General features: G+C 42.4%; 1 protein-coding gene across 6 annotated transcripts in view; it reads left to right on the top strand.

The window, feature by feature from the left end:
* GPR158 (G protein-coupled receptor 158) overlaps positions 1-20,271 on the top strand; it is a 347,460-nt gene that overhangs the window by 55,178 nt on the left and 272,011 nt on the right. For 3 of the 6 annotated variants that reach the window (XM_051820964.3, XM_089312446.1, XM_089312447.1), the window contains exon 3: positions 11,306-11,440. The exons of the other annotated variants lie outside the window; for them this stretch is intronic. In XM_051820964.3, coding sequence (XP_051676924.3) covers positions 11,306-11,440 — 135 coding nt within the window. The remainder of the gene's footprint in view (positions 1-11,305; positions 11,441-20,271) is intronic. 6 annotated transcript variants of the gene reach the window in all.

The raw sequence follows: 20,271 nt of genomic DNA, 5'->3' as shown, positions 1-20,271 counted from the left end.
AAGGACTTCAATAGGCATTTTTCAAAGGATGAAATTTAAATGGCCAGCAGACACATAAAAAATGTTCAAGATCACTAGCCATCAGGGAAATGCAATTCAAAACCACAATGAGATTTCATCTTATCCCAGTTGGAATGACTCTCATACAAAAATCATAAAACAGTAAATGTTGATGAGGATGTGGGGAAAAAGGTACCCTAATTCACTGTTGGTGGGTATGTAAACTAGTACATCCACTGTGAATGACAGTATGGAGATTCCTCAGAAAATATATCTATCATATGACTCAGCTGTCCCACCCCTGAGTATGTACCCAAAGGGAATGAAATCAGCATATTAAAGAGTTCTGTGTACCTCATATTTATTGCTGCCTAATTTACAATAGCTAATACATGGAATCAACCCAGATGTCCATCAACTTATGACTGGATAAAGAAAATGTGGTATGTTTACACTGTGGAATATTACTCAGTGGTAAAGAAAAGAACTACAGTGCCCACCCCTCTTCCTATAATTCTTGATTTCCTTTTGTCTTTGTGGACAGATATGTGAATGAGGTATGTGGAAAGGGTTAATGCTAGGAAAAAAGGCATCATTTATTCAACTAAATGTTAACAGAAATGTTGAGGTTATCTTTTAGATAAGTCCTTTTCCATCCTCCCTGTTCAGATAATGCTTTGAAACATTTTAGGTTTAGACTGGATTTATCATTATTGAAGATTAATACCAGAATGATGTGCAGAAGAAAAATTATTTCTTTTTACTCAATTACTATTGAATTTAGTCTCTTTACATTTTCTTTTCTTTACTTTTTTTTTTTTTTTTTTTTACCATTTTTCTCAATGAATTCCGGAGTAGTAGAATATTACTGTTACATGCACGGAATCTAGAGAAAATATAAATCGTGTGGTCAGTTTTAATGTTCATCCAGAAAGAAATAAATGCAGCTGATAAGCACATTTTCTTCTTTGTACCTCACAGAAATTTGTCCAAAATACTGAGCTTGTTATTTCAGTCAATCCCCAGTTCTGGCAGACAGAAACCATGAGTTTCTTCAGCTGTTAGATCAAGTGCAGTCTTATCGCTGTAGCCCACAAGGCCATCTACAATGATTTTGTCCAGTTTAACTAGCAAGCCTTCCTCCCTGAACCTTCTGCTCAGGTCATCCAGAGTGTCACATCTGTCACAAAAATTCTTTCTTTCTAGCTCTTAGAGTTTCCACCATGCCTAGAATGACACAACCCTTGTTAAATGTACCAGTGCTTCAGAGCCCAATTCAAAATCTCTCACTTCACTAATTAACAATAAAAATGAGCGTTTACTCTAAAATGAGAGGAGTTTTCTGTATTATCCTATTCAACTTGGTGTTTACTCATGGGTTCTTCTTGTACATTATTGCATATTCTTTGAAGTTTATCCCAGATGAATCTGGAGTGTGTTTGCCAAATTCCCTTTCCCTCATATGAAGTTCTTTAGAACAAGAGTTGAAGTTAGGGCCAGTGTCGTGGCGTAAAGAGTTAAGCTGCCGCCTACGCCTGTGATCCCCTGTCCTTCTCTGCCTGACTACTCATTCTTCCATACTGGGTGTGTCAGCACAAGCTTTGGGAAGGCATTTTTTTTTTTTTTTGATTTCTAAGGAACATCCCCTTGATAGAAGTTCTCAAAGCACTGAATATACTTTCAAAGCACATGTGACTATAGGTTGTTAAAATTGTGCCTATAATCCCCCTTCTTATATCACGTGCTTCCAGCTGGACTGTGTTCCTTGTTCATTAATGTGTCCCAGTACCAGCTGCAGATGTGAGGCCTAACAGAGAATGGATCATCAATGCATTGCTTGCTTAATGGATGTTTTAATCTGTGGATCCTGCATCTCCAGTAAGATTAAGTTATCTGAAGGTTTCCTTTATATGTCCTTATATTTAGCACAGATGGTTATAATAGAAGGCATATAATTATTTGTTTGCTGTTTCTGTGTGGCTTTATCATAGTAAAATAGGAAGAAAAGAGACAGGATATGATACCATCAGGAAAATTGACATGTACTGAATTTTTTAACACTTGGTTGGGGGGCGCGCTAATTTTCCTGTCCTGGATCCCAACAATTTTAGTCTCATCCTATCCACTGGGAACTAGAGTCATCCTTTCTCTCCATGTAGTCATTGGTGTTTCATTGTTTAGTTATCTGGGTTTGAGAAAATAACGAATAACCTGCCTTGGTCGGCTTGTAATCAGAAGGGGTAGTGGATTACTCACTCTGCTGTTATCCCTGCTCTCTCGTCTTTCATGTGTTTGCTGGTGACTGTCTCTTTAGACAGATCTCTGCCCTAGGCATCCAGTTCAGCACCTTACCCTCCCTTCTGTCTTCAGCTGTTTCTGCTGACAGGGGTGCAGACTCCAAAGTAGACCCGAGTCCTCATTCTGCAGCTCAAGCTTGGCCTCCGGGGTGCCAGACAGGTCTGTCCTCAGGTTAGAAGTAGTGAGGAGATGAGGCTGGGATGCCCTTGACCCAACACCAGCCAGGGTGAAGGCTGGGAGTCATGGCAACAGTTATCCGTGGGGATGCTTTGATACTCCTCACAATGGAAATAGCGTCTCCGGGGTCCTTACCTTGTCACATGCTACCTATTCTTGTTCTTGATGTCAAACTCCTTTCACATGGATTTCTGAGTTACGCAAGCAGAGATGCAGGTTTCTTTTGGCCCTGTTCTGGTCACTTGATTTCATTAATGCTAAGCGATGCTTGCAGATAATATTCTGCATTTTATGGCTCCTTGGGCCATTACATATCTGAGTTTTTTTTCTTTTTTTTTAATTCTTATTCCCAAAGTAGACCTTCTCCCTACTACTGGTTGTGTCCGTTGCTCCTGGGGAACACAGAAATATCTTTCGAATCATCGTTGCCTTCTAAGATGCTCAAAAGGAAGCTAACTCAGTGGAAGGAGATGGAAAGGAGAATCAGTGCATTTGGTAGCGTGCGGCCTGTCCCCTGCCTCTGAAGAGGCCTCCTGCAGGTCAGGCCCTTAGGGTGGTCCTGGCCTGGGCCTCCCCGGCTCCCGAAACCTCTGAGTGATCCAGAGGATTGTGGGATTTGTGACTTCTTTTTCTCAGCACATAAATTAGAGTGTTCAGAGAAGAGACAGAAGGATCTTTTAAAATCCATAAATAGTAACCCAGAAACTGTTGATGTATTTTTAGAATGTGATCCATTCTTCAAACGAAACTGAACACTGGTTCCATTGTGTGTGTGAGGTGTGTAGGGGTAGTGGGCGTTGAGACTGTGATTGTCAGCCTTGGCTTGGGACAGCTTTGACAATCTGCAAGACTGTGGCAAAGTCCTTTTTAAAGAAACTTAAACATTTGAACGTTTTGCTTACCTAATCCCTGCCATGGAACTTTTAAAAATAGTAGTTTTAATCAGCTGCACCATAGAGTAGCCTCTCTCTACTGGAAATCATGTTTCTAACATAACCATCAGGCCTATTTCGATAGTTTTATTAAGAACGTTGAGAAGGATGGGGGAATATGTTAAGTATGAAATTAATTCTGATTCTTCAAAATATCTAAGTAGTATTTTAGATGCTGTGAAATGTTTTATAACAGCTGCTTTCACATTACCTTTGACTTATTAGGCATTACTTAATTAGGTATTATCTACTTGTTATTCTTGAAAGATACTCAAACTAAGTTGAATGTATGTGTTAAAATGGAAATTTCTTTTTCTTTAAGTTCTTTATTTATTTGCAAGGGAGAAAGAGAGAGAGACAGACAGACAGATTGATTTTCTACCTGTTTATTCACTCCCCCAATACCTGCAACAGTTGTGTCTGGGCCAGAACAAAGCCAGGAACTTGGAATTCAATCTGGGTCTCCAACATGAGTGATAGGGACCCCCGTACTTGATCCATCACCCACTGCCTCCCTGGGTATGCGTTAGCTGGAAGCTGGGATCAGGCTTCCAAGGCTCAAACCCTGATACTCAGATAGGGCAGGCAGGTGTCCCTCTCGGGGACGTACTCGCTCTGCTAAACGCTTACCTTCCTGGTGATTTTTAAAATGGAACAAGAGGTTGGTCTTCCTGAGCGAGTGGTAATGGCAAGTTTGACAGTCATTGTAGAGCTCAAAAATACAAAGACGAGCCCTCGCGATCATGATGCTTTCTCAGAGCGAGACCTCACTGTGGTTCCTTTATTTTGTAAACCCAGCAAACATCAATTCATCACTGTTTCTTGGTTTGTGTGACATTTCTTTTTTTCCCCTAAAATTCAATTCAGTTTAATTTTGAAAATGATCTTTCAAATGCCTGGTCAGAACTTTTCCCTGAGACACTGCCAGTTGAAAAATGCTTTAATTACAACATTAGCAGCTTCAATAGTCACTGTGAGTTCACTTCAGCAAATATGTAAAGGAGCAAGCCTTCTGAGCCAAGCAAGATGGGGCGTAGGAGGATGGAGACACGGTGCCTGCCTCCTGGGAGCCTGACCTAGCACTGGGGTGGCGGTGGAGGGCAAGTGTGGGGCAGGCGATGCTACTAGCCTGAGTGGTCAATAAATGAACTTCTAAGTACTAAGGGACCAGGCTTTTAAAGCAATTCATAGTGACTCCTTCAGAAGCATACAGTTGTCCTTGTAGGTTAAGTATTCACTGCTTTGTGCACCTTCATTAGTAGATGTTGCACTTCAGCAGGCATGGGATGCTTTCTATGGGGCGTTTGTTTTCCTCTAATGTATGCAGATTAGATTAGGCCTTCCTGTCACTTAGTGAGGGACTTGCATGCTTCTTAAAAGGCATTAAAGAATCTCCAGACTAACTGGTTATTCTGAAATCATTTTGTAGGAAGCCTCAGATGCTTAGGGAACGTGCCTTGTAGCTGACATGGAAGTTTTGGGCAATACATACAGCAGTGGCACCAGGAAAGATCCCGTTTGTTTCTTCTACCATTCACTGTAGCCCTAACAGGTGCCACTCTCCTCTTGCTTGGAATGTCATTGTTCTGTGACTTTTCATTGAGATGGCAATGTATTTTTTAATTTTAGTTAATTAATTTTTGTCTTCTTTGAAAGGCAGGTACAGAGAGCCATCATCCATCTGCTGGTTCATGAACTTTCCATGGACTTTTTTTTTTTTTATTTTTTAAATTTATGTAAGTGGAATACATTTCATATATCTCATACATAGAGCTTTTTAATTTTTTAAATTTTCTTATTTTTTAAAGATTTATTTATTTATTTAAAGGTCAGAGCTGCACAGAAGAGAAGCAGAGAGAGAGAGAGGTCTTCCATCCGATGGTTCACCCCCAGTTGGCCACAACGGCCAGAGCTGTGCTGATCTGAAGCCAGGAGCCAGGAGCCTCTTCCAGGTCTCCCATGCAGGTGCAGAGGCCCAAGGACTTGGGCCTTCTTCTGTTACATTCCCAGGCCATAGCAGGGAACTGGATTGAAAGTGGAGCAGCTGGGTCTTGAACCAGCACCTGTATGGGATGATGGCACTTCAGGTCAGGGCTTTAACCTGCTGCGCCACAGCGCTGGCCCCTCATACATAGTGTATCCTCCCTCCTCCCTCCCTTACTCTCACCCTTCTTCCAACTTCTTTCTTATTTTTCTTTTAATTTTTGCAATAATATACTTTTTTTTTCCTCTGAGAACCAGTTTTATCATTAATTGAAAATGCACCTAAAGAAACAACCAATGGCCTTGGTCCTTTAGGCTCATCTAAAACTTATGAGACATAAGAATGTCCTCTACTTAATACAATAAAATGAAGTAAATCTTTGAGAAGAAGTTTTACTATTAGCTCTCATAATACAACTCTTTGAATACAGAGGTCCTGCATGGAAATTTAGTGCACAGTGACTCCTGTTGTTAATTTAACAATTAACACTCCTATGTTTGAGGTCAGTGATCACCCAAGGCTCTTGACATGAGCTGCCTAGGCTATGGAAGCCTTTTGAATCCACAAAATCCTTCATAAGGCCACAGGCAAAGTGGAGGTTCTCTCCTCCCTTCAGAGAAAAGTACATCCTTCTTTGATGACCACTTCTTCCCGCTGGGGTCTCACCCAGAGGTTCTTCGTGTAGGAAGGCAGAAAGACAGAATACCACTGGGAATGGCAGATGAGGCATCTAAAAATCCATGAACCTCTTAAACACCCTCTGCTATCCAAGAAACCCAGGCTCCCTGTACAAGTAGATACTTCCTTTATTGTTCCTTTCTTGATAATACCAAATTTTTTTTCTTCGTGGTCAAACAGGACAAGTTGATTAACAAAGCCATATGAGCAGAGATCACATTCTAAAAATGGCTTTCTAAAAATACAGTGTGATAAGCAGATCCTGAAGAGGAGAGCTGCTCATCACCTGACGAGAACATAACAGCTGGAGCTTAAAACACTACTGTCTCGGAGGAATCCTAGTTTGATGATGTTAAAAAACAACCTATAAAGGGTTTCTTTAAATGTTTTATCAGTCACTGAAGAGAAGGTTCTGAACGTTTTATGAAAGAATGAGTTCATAGGGGATCCCTAACTTATAAAATAATAAATAATTTAGATATAAAAAAATTTGGGAGGGCCAGTGTTGTGGTGCACTGGAGTGAAACTGCAATTTGCGATACCAGCATCCCATATCTGAATGCCAACGTGACTACCAGCTGCTCCACTTCTAATCCACCTCCCTGCTTGTGTGTGTGGGAAAACAGCAAATGATGGTGTGCGGACTCAGGCTGCTTCCACAAATGTTGGAGACCTGGATGGAGTTCCTGGCTTCTGGCTTTGGCCTACCCTAGCCCTGGCAGCCATTTAGGGAGCAAACCAGCAGATGGAAGATTTCTGTGTCTGTTGGTCTGCCTTTCAAATAAATAATTCTACCATGAATAACACTGCATTTAATCATATACAATACACAATAAAACAAGGAAGTTCAAGAAGTGGAATGATAAGGGAAGTAGATTTTAATACCTGGCTGTTTTTGTTAGAAAGCAGTTGAATATGTGACTAGACTAAAATGCTTTTCGAAACATACTAATGTAATGTGTTTGATTACTGATTGTCTCTAAAACCAGTAAAAAACTAAATTTCTCTTCTTTTGGAAATATTCAACCACCAGATAGATTTTAAAACTAGTTTTTTTCCGGGGACTAGTGTTTGGCATAGTTGCTTAAGCAACCCCTTGGGATGCTTATATCCCATTTTAGAGTGCCTGGTTTAAGTCCCAGCTCTGCTCCCAATTCTGTCTTCCTGCTAATGTGCACTCTGGCAGGCAGCAGATGATCACGCAAGTCCTTGGTCCCTGACAGCCACGTGGGAGACTTGGCTGGAGTTCCTGGCTCCTGACTTTAGCTTGCCCAGGCCCAACTGTTGTAGGTATTTGTGGAATGAGCCTGTGGATGAGAGGTCTCTCCCTGTCTGTCTCTCTGCCTTTCTGATAAAATGAGTATAAGTATAAATAAATAGCATTTACAACTAGTTTTTCAAGAGAGGGAGCTAATTTGGAGGTTCAATTACTTTACTACTCAGTCCTTGAAGTTAGCATGGAAAGTCTGGGGTGTAGCCCTAGTGCATCTGTTACTCCCTGGAGATTCTTACTGTGGATTTTGTGATGCTATAATATTGGGTGCTTCTGGATTCCCTGCTGTTCCTGGATGCCATTTCCATCAGTCTTCCAGCTACATAAGTGATTCATACTCTTATTATCTCTCTCTCTCTGCAAATACAAGGGGACTTAAAAAAGCACATGGGGAATGGAATAAAACAGTAAATTTATTTTGGCACCAGCAGTTTTGAAATCCGTGCAGTTTTTTTTTTTTTTTTTCCATAGTGCACATCTCCTGTGAACCTTTTGAAGTACCTGTGTGGCGTTCTTACTGACAGGAGTGCTGGCACAGTGAACACTGCTCCAAGTAGACCATGTTAGCTCTGACAGCTGAGCTTTGTTTTTCTCCCGGGCTCCCTTGGAGCTCTGTGCATCTCAGTTCACCTCTGGCCATTAAGTCACCAGGTGCTTTGTTCAATGGCAGGGACCATGGAATTTAGTAGCCCTTATTCTGCATTCCATCTGGGAGAACTGGATCTTTAACAACATGATGTTTTAGGCGTGGGCGTTTGGTGTAGCAGTTTAATTCACCACTTTGGGTGGCCACCTCCCATATCACAGTGTCTGAATTCGAGGCCTGGCTCCATTCCCAAGTCCAGTTCTCTGCTAATGCACACCTTAGGAGACAGCAAGGATGGCCCGAGTGTTCGGGTCCCTGCCACCCATGTGGGAGACTCAGGTGGAATTCTAGGCTCCTGCCTTTGTCTTGGCCCAGCCGTGGCTGTGGAGATATTTGGGAGTGAACCAGCAGAAGGGATACTGTCTTTCTCTGTCTCTCTTGCTTTCAATAAATAAATAATATAACATTTTTTATAAAATCTATTTAAATAAATATAACTTTTACATTTAAATATAAATAAAATAAATTTTAAAAGACTGAGTTTGGCTGCCACCTCCTGTGCCCTGTCCCATATCATAATTAGATGTGCAGATAGGCCCAGCACTCCTGCAGATGGCACAGAGCCGACAGCATTCGAACGTGCATTGCAGTCACAAAACTGCAGCAAAAATTCTAATAGAATTTAAAAAAAAAAGGCAGAAATGAGCAAGATAAACTTTGATGGGGTAAGCCTACAGGCCTGCATTGCTGTTTTCCCAACATGAAAAGTTGGGATTGTACTTTTCAGTGTGAAAAAGACTTGAGAGAGTCTGGTTCCCACTGAGTCCCGCGTGAGTGGGCAGCAGTCTGTGGTGGCCCCAGCCGGGGGTGGGGAGGGGGGTGACTCTGCTCTGCCTTCTGGTCCTCAGGATAAGGTAAGGACATCTGCCCTAGGTTTGTGTTTTCTTTTCTTTTCCTTTTCTAACTTATCCAGAATAATTTTTCAAAGTGTGAAAACACTTTGTTTTTTAATTTGAAAGAGAGAGATCTTCCATCCGTTGGTTCACTCCTGATATGGCCGCAACAGCCGAGCCTGGCCAGACTGAAGCCAGGAACCAGGAGCTTCTTCTGGGTCTCCCATGTGGGTGCAGGGGTCCACGTGCCTGGGCTGTCCTCTGTTGCTTCCCCAGACACATTCGCAGGGAGCTGGAGAGGAGTGGAGCAGCCGGGACTCAAGCTGTCACCCATATGCGGTGCTGGCGCTGCAGACAGCGGCTTAATCCTTTATGCTACAAAACATTTTTAACATCTCTTTTTATGTATTCTTATTTTATCCTTTTTGCTTATAAAGGATAAACCAGTCTGTACCCATAGGATTTCATTATTTTGTATGTGCATTTGTTTTGAATAACTCTTAATTTTTGGCTGCACTTTGCAAGTCACCCAGGTTTTTTTATTTTTATTTTTTTAATGGATATGTGTACTAGTGCAGTTTAATCTTGTTTTGCAAGTTCTTTTGTCCTGGATCACACTTCCTGTCTTCTATCTACAAAGGTTAGGGAAAAGGAGGACAACGAAAAATCCTCCCCACTCTTGTTCATTTTTCTCTTATATGCTTCCAGTCTCCTGAAAATATGAATGCCTTTCTTCTACAAAATACAAGTAAAATACAGTTTTACAAGTTGTTTCCTTTTTTTTTTAATGATTAATTAGTTTTCATTTGCAAGGCATGGAGTCAAAGATAGATAGATGATAGACAAGACAGATAGGTAGATCTGAGGTGCTTTTCAACCCACTGGAAGAACATCATTACTCAAATGCCTGCAGCATTGAGGGCTAGCCTGGAACTCCGTCTGGGTCTTCCACATGGGTGACAGGGACGCACGTACTTGGCCTGTCACCTGCTGCCTCCCAGGGTACCCATCAGCAGGAAGCCAGAACTGAAAGTGGGGCCAGGACTTGAATCAGGCACTCTGACATGAGACACAGACATCCCAAGCAGTGCTGTAACTGCTGTGCCAAATGCCCACCCCTTACAAATTGTTGTTAAGGCTATGTGTGTACTTAAGAAACAGAATTAATCTCCTAGGCTATATGAGTCGAATGCTATGAGATACTTTTCATCACCAGAGAATTTTGTCTTGTACTCAGAGCCAAATGGAAAAGTATAAGCCATTAGAGATCACAAGTGGAATCTTAACAGATTCCAGACACCAGATCACCCCTGTAGAGGACAGCTGCGCATGCAGTCACTTATTTATATATGCATTCAACATACACTCAATACAGAATTAGACTGCATTATAGACACTATAACAATTCTTTTTTTTTTTTTTTTTTTTTTTTTTTTGACAGGCAGAGTGGAAAGTGAGAGAGAGACAGAAAGGTCTTCCTTTGCCATTGGTTTACCCTCCAATGGCTGCCGTGGCCAGCATGCTGCGGCCGGTGCACCATGCTGATCCTAAGCCAGGAGCCAGGTGCTTCTCCTGGTCTCCCATGCGGGTGCAAGGCCCAAGCACTTGGGCCATCCTCCACTGCACTTCTGGGCTATAGCAGAGAGCTGGCCTGGAAGAGGGGCAACTGGGACAGATTCCAGCCCCCCGACTGGGACTAGAACCCGGTGTGCCAGTGCCGCAGGCGGAGGATTAGCCTATTGAGCCATGGCACCGGCCACAATTCTTTTTTTAAAAAAGATTTCTTTATTTGAAAGGCAGAGTTACAGAGAGAAGGAGAGACAGAGAGAAAGAGAGGGAGGGAAATCTGACTGCTGGTTCACTCCCCAGATAGCTACAATGGCTGGTTCAGGGCCAGGCCAAAGCCAGGAGCCTGGAAATCCATCCGGGTCTTCCACCTAGTTGGGAGGGGAGATCTTGGACCCTCTTCTGCTTTCTCAGGGGCATTAGCAGGGAGCTGCATCAGAAGTGGAACACTGGGGACTTGAACTGACATTCATTTGGGAGGCTGGCATTACAGGTGACAGCTTAACCAGCTGAGCCACAACACTGGCCTCTCAACAAATTATTATGTCTTAGTTATCATAATTTAAAAATAAGAATAGGAGCTGGGGGTAGCTTTGTGACTCAGTGGGTTAGGCTGCTACTGGCTATTCTAGCATCACATATTAGAGTACCAGTGTGAATGCTGGCTGTTCTACTTCCCATCCAGCTGCCTGCTAATGTACCCGGGAAACCAACAGCAGGTGACACAAATGCTTGGGCCCCTGCCACCCACACAGAGACCCAGAAGTTCCTGGCTCTTGATTTCAGCCTGACCCAGTCGCAGCCTTTGAGGCCATTTGGAAGGTGAACCAGTGGATGGAAGAGCCCTCTGCCTCCCACATCCTTCATCACTCTTCCTTTCAAATAACTAAATAAATTCTTTTTTTTTTTTTTTGACAGGCAGAGTGGACAGTGAGAGAGAGAGACACAGAGAAAGGTCTTCCTTTGCCGTTGGTTCACCCTCCAATGGCCGCCGCGGCCGGCGCGCCGCGGCCGGCGCACCACGCTGATCTGATGGCAGGAGCCAGGAGCCAGGTGCTTCTCCTGGTCTCCCATGGGGTGCAGGGCCCAAGCACTTGGGCCATCCTCCACTGCACTCCCTGGCCACAGCAGAGGGCTGGCCTGGAAGAGGGGCAACCGGGACAGAATCCGGCGCCCCGACCGGGACTAGAACCCGGTGTGCCGGCGCTGCTAGGCGGAGGATTAGCCTAGTGAGCCGCGGCGCCAGCCTCAAATAACTAAATAAATTCTTAAGAAAAATGAGAATGCTTCTGACCAGTCAGTGTCTACTGAACCAGAGACCCCTTCTGTTCAGCTTTAAACTCAGCTGCCTGGCTGGTTTCCTTTCTTCTTTATCGTGAGCTATAGCATGCACACTAATGAATATGTATGGTGAATTTGAGGAGAGGTGAAAAGATTTGTGGAAAAATGAAATCAAAAGATTAAAAAACACAGCCTTTATTTCTCAATATCAGCTCCATCCAGTTCTAGACACTCAGGTAAGCAATGGCACCAGCCGTCTAGTCCACTCCTGAAGAACAGAGGGTCTGTGGGATGTACCAGGCCAGGTCAATTGTTTTTACATGAGTAGCTGAAGGAAAGGGGGTACCCTTGTGAAAGTTTTTTCAGATGAAGGAACAAAACAAAGGGGCAAAATCAGGTCTGTTTGGTGAATGCCTACTGATTTCCTGTTGAAACTCTTACAAAATTGCACTTGTTTGATGAGAGCAGAGGCATGTTGTGGTGGAGGAAAACTCTACATTTTTCTGCTAGAGCTTTGGCTGACTTTCTGAAAACACTCTCATAATAAGCAGATGTTATCATTCTTTGGCCCTGCAGAAAGTCAGCAAGTAAAATGCCCTGAGCATCCCCAGAAAGCTTGGCTTTGTCTGCCACATTTTACTTTGATGGGACCACTTCCACCTCTTGGTAGCCATTGCTTTGGTTGTGCTTTGTCATCAGGATCATACTGGTAAAGCCATGCTTCATCTCCTGTTACCATCTTCCTAAGAAATGCTTCAGGATCTTGGTTCCACTTGTTTATCGTGCCCATTATAATCTCTCTTGATTAATCTGATGCGGGCACAATTTTGGCACCCATTCTGTGGAAAGCTTGCTCAAACTATTTTTCAGTGAGACTTAGGTAAGCTGGACCCTCTGAGCTATCTCTGGTGTTGGCTGTTGGTTACTCAGTAGCCTTCTTTAGGGCATGAATGAAGTCAATTTTTTGCTTACAAACTGATGCAAATGGACTGCTGCTGTGGGCTTCATTTTCAACATTATCTTATCCCTTCTTAAAATGAGTTACCCCTGTGTAAACTTTGTGAAGTGTCAGTGATTTTATTGTTCCACCCAACCTTCACATTTACTTTTGCTTTATTTTAGCAGAATACATTTTGCTCTGATAGGGACAGCTTTCAACTGATATCTTATCCTTCTTAGAGTGATAAACTAGATCCTGTTCAGTCAAGTTGTAACAAGTTAGTGTGGGTTTATTCTGGTGCAAAATATTTGCAAATTCATTCATAGCTTTTTCATTGTATCTATTTCCACAAAGTGGAAGGACCTCTTATATTAATAGGGCAAATACTACTAATAAAATAAATACATATGTCAATACCATTCAGTTTCCAAGACAAGTGTTTGAAGCCTCCTTTGGGTTCCTCCCAAAGTACATCTGCTTGCCACTACTAACCAACAAAACAACTCTTTTTTAAAGTTTTTAAAAAATGTTTTAAGAAATGGTATCCTTGCTTTTCTTTATAGTTTTACTATATATCTGTGTATCTCTAAATGATAAAGTATTTACTTTTGATTTTTAAAATATTTTGTAAATGCAATTGGTACTTACTTTGTTTAATAAAGTGTGGATCCTGTTCTTGTAGATGAAGATATATATATATATTCATTATAATTTCGTGTTGCATACTGTTTGTAGCATGAATATATCACAATTTATGATTTAATACCGGCTGACATTAGTCCTTTCTTTCCAGTCTTCACCTCCTTTTTTTTTTTTTCCCCTATCAGGAACACTATTTCAGTAAACATTCTTGGACATGTCTCACGTGCATGTGTGTTTTCACCTCTGATTGTGGTTTGGTTTCTGTTCTCTTTATAATGTCTTCGAGGAACTAAGTTCTTAATGCTAATGAATTAGAATGGTGTGGGCTTTTTCTTTTATGATTTGTTTTTTTGTGTCTTATTTAACAAATATTTCCTTACCCTCAAATAATAGAAATATTTTTCTGTAAATTTTTATGTTGTTTTAAAGTTTTGATTTCTCCATGTACATTTTTCATTTGTTTGAATTCAGTTTTTTTTTTTTTTTTTACAGATTTATTTATTTGAAAGGCAGAGCTAGAGTGGGAGGAGAGGGAGGGCGGGAGGGAGGAAAGGGGAGAATATGAATCTTACATCTACTGGTTCACTTCCCAAATGGCTGCAACAGCCAAGGCTGGGTCAGGCTAAAGCCAGAAGCCGGGAGCTTCTTCTCCCATGTGTGTGCAGGGGTCCAAGGACTTGGGTCATCTTCTGCTGCTTTCCGATGCTTATTACCAGGGAGCTGGATCAGAAGTGGAGCAACTGAGACTCAAACAGGCACCCATAGGGGATGCCAGCATTTCAGGCAGCTTAACCTGCTTTGCCACGATGCTGGCTCTTGTTTGAATTGATTTTTGTTAAGATAGAAGGTAGGAATTCATTCTGATTTTTTTCCCATATGAACCACAGAGGTCAGCAAATTAAAGGACAAGATGATAAATATTTAAAGCTTTCAAGTTATATGGTCTCTGTTGCGGCAACTACTTAATTTTGCCATCCTAGCTTGAAAGCAGCCAAGGAGAAATGTAAGCGAATGGGCATGGCTGCCTCCTAATAAAACCTTCCTTACAAGAATGGGGGTCTTGCTGGATTGAACCTGTGGGCTGTGCTTGCCCACACCTGGTGTGGATAACTGCTTGTCTCAAACTTCTCAGTCTTTCTCTACCCTGACTGAACACATTTCTCTGTTCTTGTGAGTCTCTTTCTTGGCTTGGTACTTTCGTTTGTTTCAGTTGTCACTTCCTGTACCACGCTCCCACCTTCCTAGTTACTGTAGCTTTGTCACAAGATCTGGTATTGTCTGAGCACAAACCCCTCCTGATTCTTCTTTAGATGTATCTCGGCCTTTGCTGACTACTACTCTTTTAAATAAATGTTAAAAATCAGATTTTCATGTCCATGAAAAAGTCATTAAGTATTTGACAGAATTCTACTACTTGCATGTGAAGGAAACTAACATGAGCATATGGTACCCCTGTTGCTGAGCACATTGTATTTCTCCTTTTATCTGGGTCGTTAATGTCTTAAACTAAAATAGTCTTTTTTTTAGCATCTTGCATGTCACCTTTTAGACTTATTCCTATCTACTTTACTTTTGTGTTGCAATGATAAATGACATTTTTTAAAAAAAGTGTTTTTATCTAACTATTTACTGCTGAGCTGTGATTTTCTGACACATTTTATATGCTGATCTTACACTCATTTTTACCTGGCTGAAATGATAATTTAATAATTCTCATACTTTTCTATGAAGTTTATCCTGTTGTCTGTGCAGAATGACAGTTTTGTTTCTTCCTTTCCACACACATGTTTTAGTTACTGCTTTTAATTCCACTGACAGCCACCTGTTGTACAAGAATGAATGGAAACAGTGATGAGGGGTGGGCTTCTGCACAGCCATCATGCTGTCTGGGACGCCCAGATCCTGTATCAGAGTGCCGAGTCTGAGTCTCGGCTACCGTGCTCTGATCCCAGCTTCCTGCTAACCCGTACCCTGGGAGGCAGCAGGTGCCGGTGCCACCCACGTGGGAGACCAGGGTGGAGTTCTGGCTCCTGGCTTTGGCATGCTGCTGAGGAGTGAAACAGAGGGTACCAGAGGATGGAAGATCTCTCTCTCTCTGTCTTCAGTCTCTCTCTGTCTCTCTGCCTTTCAAATAAATAAAAATCAATAAATAGAAAAAAGGTTTAAAAAGAAATAATGATGAATAAAAGTAATGAGAAGGAATCCTTATACTTTCTCTGATTTTTAAAGAATGATTAGAGTGACTACTGCATATTGTAGTAGTGTGTGTGTGTGTGTGTGTGTGTGTAAGGTACAGTTTATTAGGTCAAAAAACGTACTTCATGTTCTGTTTTGTACCTGATTCTTACAGTATTTAGTCTGACCCTTTACATTTGTTCCCACTGTGACTCTTTCAGGGAAGCTTCTTTCTCATGTCTGCACTTTGTGAGGCCACATTTCTCAGGATTTCATCTGCACAGATCGGTCAGGCCCAGGATTATTGTGCTCGCTTTCGTTGGTGTGGCCACTACTGTCACAGGGCCCCTTTTACTGAATTTTTGGCCTGAGACATTTTAGGCAACAGAGGTAGAATAGATTTCTACACAGGTTAGACTTTTTTCCTTCTTTTGGAACCCAGAGTTCATGGCTAAGAGTGACCTATGTTATTCTTTCAATGGGACAGGTTTTGTTGTTATTTTGTTTTCTGCCCATTTCACGTTCTGAGGAAGGCACCCTTTGCAGGTGCCTGGTGTAAGACAGCGTGTCCTCTGACTTTTTACTTGAAAGGGGCCCCATGCTTTGTCTTCTGTGCTCTGCATGGAGCCGATTAACAGGGTGGAGATTCCAGAAACGGCCGTATTTGCCCAAGCAACTTCCCGTTCCCATTCCCGGGCCACTTGTTTCTGTGCTTTTCATCTCTGGCCGTGTGGAGTTTTTTTAAATTTCTTGTCAGCTGAGCAAGGCATTAGAACAATTTTTTTAAATAATCAGCATTTTCAGTTGTGCTATACTGGACGGAGATTGTGTGGACATCTGTTCTGCTACATTGCCCCAACCAGCGTGTCCCACATGACCTTCGCAGTGTCACAGTCTTTGCTCTTGAGCTGTCCATTTGACCAAGCTTCACTTTAAACCGAAGGAGCTCAAATCTTACCATATACTAAGGCTCCCCAGGAAGCTTTGAAAGATCCTGCTGCTCAGGGCACACTCAGGATTAATTAGATTAGAATTCCAAGGCATCAGTGATGTTTAAAGCTCCCCTCAGGATTCCATTGTGTGGCCAAGGTTAAGAGCAAGTACTTGAAACCTAGCTGTGCGTGTTGATCCATGTCTGTTCTGGATCATCTGCCTTTTCATTTTCCTCAGTCCACTTTACTTCTGAGTCCAGATGTCCACCTGTCCACATCTGCATACAGCACCAAGTTTCTTTTCTTTCCGACCCACTTCTTCAAAGCAATATGCCCACTTGTGAAATTAAGTCTACCATCCTATGGTCAACTGGACAGGAAAACACTCATCTGATTTTTCTTTTTCTTTCTGTCTTTTTTTTTTGTTAAAGATTTTATTTATCTATTTGAAAGGTAGAATTACAGACAACGAGAGGGAAAGACAGAGAGAAAGGTCTTCCATCTGCTGGTTCACTCCCCAAATGTCCGCAATGGCTGAAGCTGTGCTGATCCGAAGTCAGGAGGCTCTTCCAGGTCTCCTATGCGAGTACAGGGGCCTAAGCATATGGGCCATCTTCTGCTGCTTTTCCAGGACATAGCAGAGAGCTGGATTAGAAGAGGAGCAGCCAGGACTAGAACTGGTGCCCATATGGGATGCCGGTGCCGCAGGCAGAGGAGTAACCTACAGAGCCACGGCGCCAGCCCCGACTGCATTTCTCTTATATGTTTCACACTATCCAGAGACACTTCTGTTTTTCTCTGCTGGGAAATTTTGAGTGCAAAGTCTTTTAATTTGCTCATTAATTCTGATAGACTAGTTTCACCATCTCAGCAAATCAGTGTGTGATATACTTAGATTATGAATAGCCTAGCACGGAAAATGATGTAATTTCCATGGAATAAATTACAGCCCATTAACGTGGCCGCATCAGTTGTCTTTCTGAATAATGCAGACTTATTCAGAAAAGCACTCTGTTTGCTTTCCAAAATGATCCATGCTTTTAGCCATGATGACTGTGCCAGCCCTCTTCCTTGTGGAGTTAACAGAAAAGTGGAAGATAAATGACAAGAGCAGCCAGGGAAGATGTGACAAAACCAAGAAGTGGGGTCCTGTTATAGTGCCCTGTTCTTGGTCAGGGCATGTTAATTGACCATAACGCGTTATTAAAATGCTGCTTTATGACTGTCTTGAATGTAGCACTTAGAGCATTTAAAAAGGTGGGACATCATTTATAAATTTATATTTAGTTCTTCAGGGGGAATAGTAGTGATTTCTCTCTTGCAAGTAAAACACGTCATTTCACTTTCTGGAGCTTTCTTGCATATTTCTTAGAGCTTGGGACCAAGTAGAGCACACAGAGATCTAGCTGCAATATTAAGCAAAATGACTGGCTTCACACATTAATTTCAGTGTCTACAAGAAAAAGATACTTCCTAAAGCAAACAGATGGCTCACCCGGGAAAGCAGACTTCGCTTGATTTTGTAGGGAGAGCTGAGGTCTGAAAGGCTGCAGAGGAAAACCCCATTCTTTGGGTCTGCAGTTGGGCCAGGTGGTCCCCAGAAGCCTGCTATGGCTCCCCACAATAATGGGTCATTATCTTTATTTTCCTCGGGGGAGCAGTGCGTGGAATAACTAATTAATGACTGCAGTGCTCTTTGGAGGAAGACATTGTGGGCAACTTCTTAGTATTTTGCACTTGGTATCGGGAGAGAGTGAATATGGATGCAGGCAGCTAAGAAAGCAGCCTTTTTCCTCCAAATTTTGTAATATGATTTTTCTGACATTAAATTTTGTTAATTGGCTTAGTTTCTTTTCATGGATATTATTAGGATGATATTTCCCATTTAAAGATCCTCTTTCTTACCATTTTTCACAAATTGTGGTGCTGTGTGTTGACCATGTATGCACTTAAAAGTGGCTATGAGATTCCAGATATGGCATAATGCATTTTTTTGTACATGTCACCTCTTGGTTAATGCCCTCTTATGATATTCGGAGACTTTTTCTCACCCTTATTGGATACATTGGGGGTTTATTTTTGAGAAAGTCATCCATAATGGATACACAGCAAGTACTTTTGACTATGGTTCTCATTTTTCAAGCTGATGGTGTGTTAACAAGTTTCCAAAGATCTTGGTCCACAGTGGATCACAGCTCTGTGTATTTATGCCCGTGTTCAGCTTTTTACACATTGACCTTGGGCTGACTCCGTAAAGCCAAGAGCATGTGACCCATTTGACACTAAACATCTTCCAAAGCTAGGTCACAGGAAGCCCTGTGGCTTCTACCCGGAAGTTGTGGGTGCTCTAGGGGAAGCCACTTACCATCTCCAGAAGCCTCATTAAGCTGAGATTTCCATGTTGCAAGGACACTCAAGCAAGACAATGGGAGAGGTCACGCGGGGAGAGGGTAGCTTGTCCAGTCCTCGGCTGAAATACTGGCTATGTCAGTACAGGAACATTTTGGCAAGCTTGCAAGCCTGCACATGACTCTAATTGCATAAAAGAACCAGAGCAAGAGCAGCCTGAGCTGAACCTAATCCATACGCACAGTGCTGAGCCGTAAGAAAGAAACCAAGTTAATACTGAGCTTTAGGGTGGCTTGTTACACACCAGAGAGAACCAGCACAAAGGGCAAGGAAGACCGTGACACTGAGTGCTTCTCCGTGACCCTTGTATGTCTCCATTTTGATGACCTTCTTTGGGAGTGTCCTGCAGACCAGACCCTTCATTGGCCAAGGCTGTGTTCTGGAAACTTGCCACAGTGCTATCTCAAATGCACTGTTGCCATCATCCAGTGATCTGTCTTTAACATTGAAAGCTAGAATCCCAACCCAAATGGTGCATTTTCCCACAGAGAACCTGCACAGTCACTTAGCTAACACAGCACATTGTTTTGCTTTTGGCTAGAGACATATCAACCTGTTAGTATATCTCATTGGAATGAATGAAATGAATAACTTTCTGTTTGTGGCTTATGTGCATGTGTGTTGTTGACAGGATATTTTAAAATATGGGTTTCTTGTAGGGGTATAAGACGCTTCTCTCGGTGCATGCTGGGCTTTCTCAGTATTTCTCTGAGGCTAGTTCGCTTCCCTGTCAGGCCCACAGCTGACTGCTCTTCCAACTCCCTTACATTTGGACTGTCCTGGGTGGTTGGTACTCGATGACAGACAGTGAGCTGCAGACAGTATTGAGTGCTGTTTCGGAACCTGAGCATTTTTTTTGCTGGCACAAAGAATCTCACTGTCTTGCTTCTTCCGTAAGCAAGAGTGTCATGTGTTCTGGGAAGCTCAGTTTCAAGAAAGAGGAACCTGAGACATCCTGGGTCCTTAAGTGACCAGGTCGCAGAGTCCCCTGTAGACTTCAGATGCACCTGCCACATGGATGAGTAGTGTGCTTTCTTTTGTTGGTAAGTCCAGTGGGAATTAGGATGGGCTTTTTTTTTTTTTTTTTAGAAAGCTTTTATTTAATGAATACAAATTTCGTAGGTACAGCTTTAGGAATATAGTGGTTCTTCCCCCAGCCCCGCCCTCCCACCCCCACTTCCATTCTACCTCCTACTCCCTCTCCCATCCCATTCTTCATTAAGATTTGTTTTTAATGAACTTTTTATACAGAAGACCAACTCTATACTAAATAAAGATTTCAACAGTTTGCACCTGGATGGGCTTTTAAAATGGGCATAAGCTAAGCTGTCTTATCTAGTAAGCTCCTCTTTAAGACTTTATTCTCTCTCAAAATAGTGCCCCACAGCCACAGTGGCTGGGATGCACACTTCACTGATCTGTGAGCACTCGGCTCTGCATAGTTAATCCTGGAAAGGCCATAGCATGGCTGCATGAAGGCGTGGCGCTCACTTCCTCTGCTGCAG

This window comes from Oryctolagus cuniculus, chromosome 13, assembly GCF_051225735.1.
Source record: "Oryctolagus cuniculus isolate XC-2025 breed Fujian yellow rabbit chromosome 13, ASM5122573v1, whole genome shotgun sequence".
Lineage (NCBI taxonomy): Eukaryota > Metazoa > Chordata > Mammalia > Lagomorpha > Leporidae > Oryctolagus > Oryctolagus cuniculus.
This window is presented reverse-complemented; position numbering and strand designations above follow the sequence as displayed.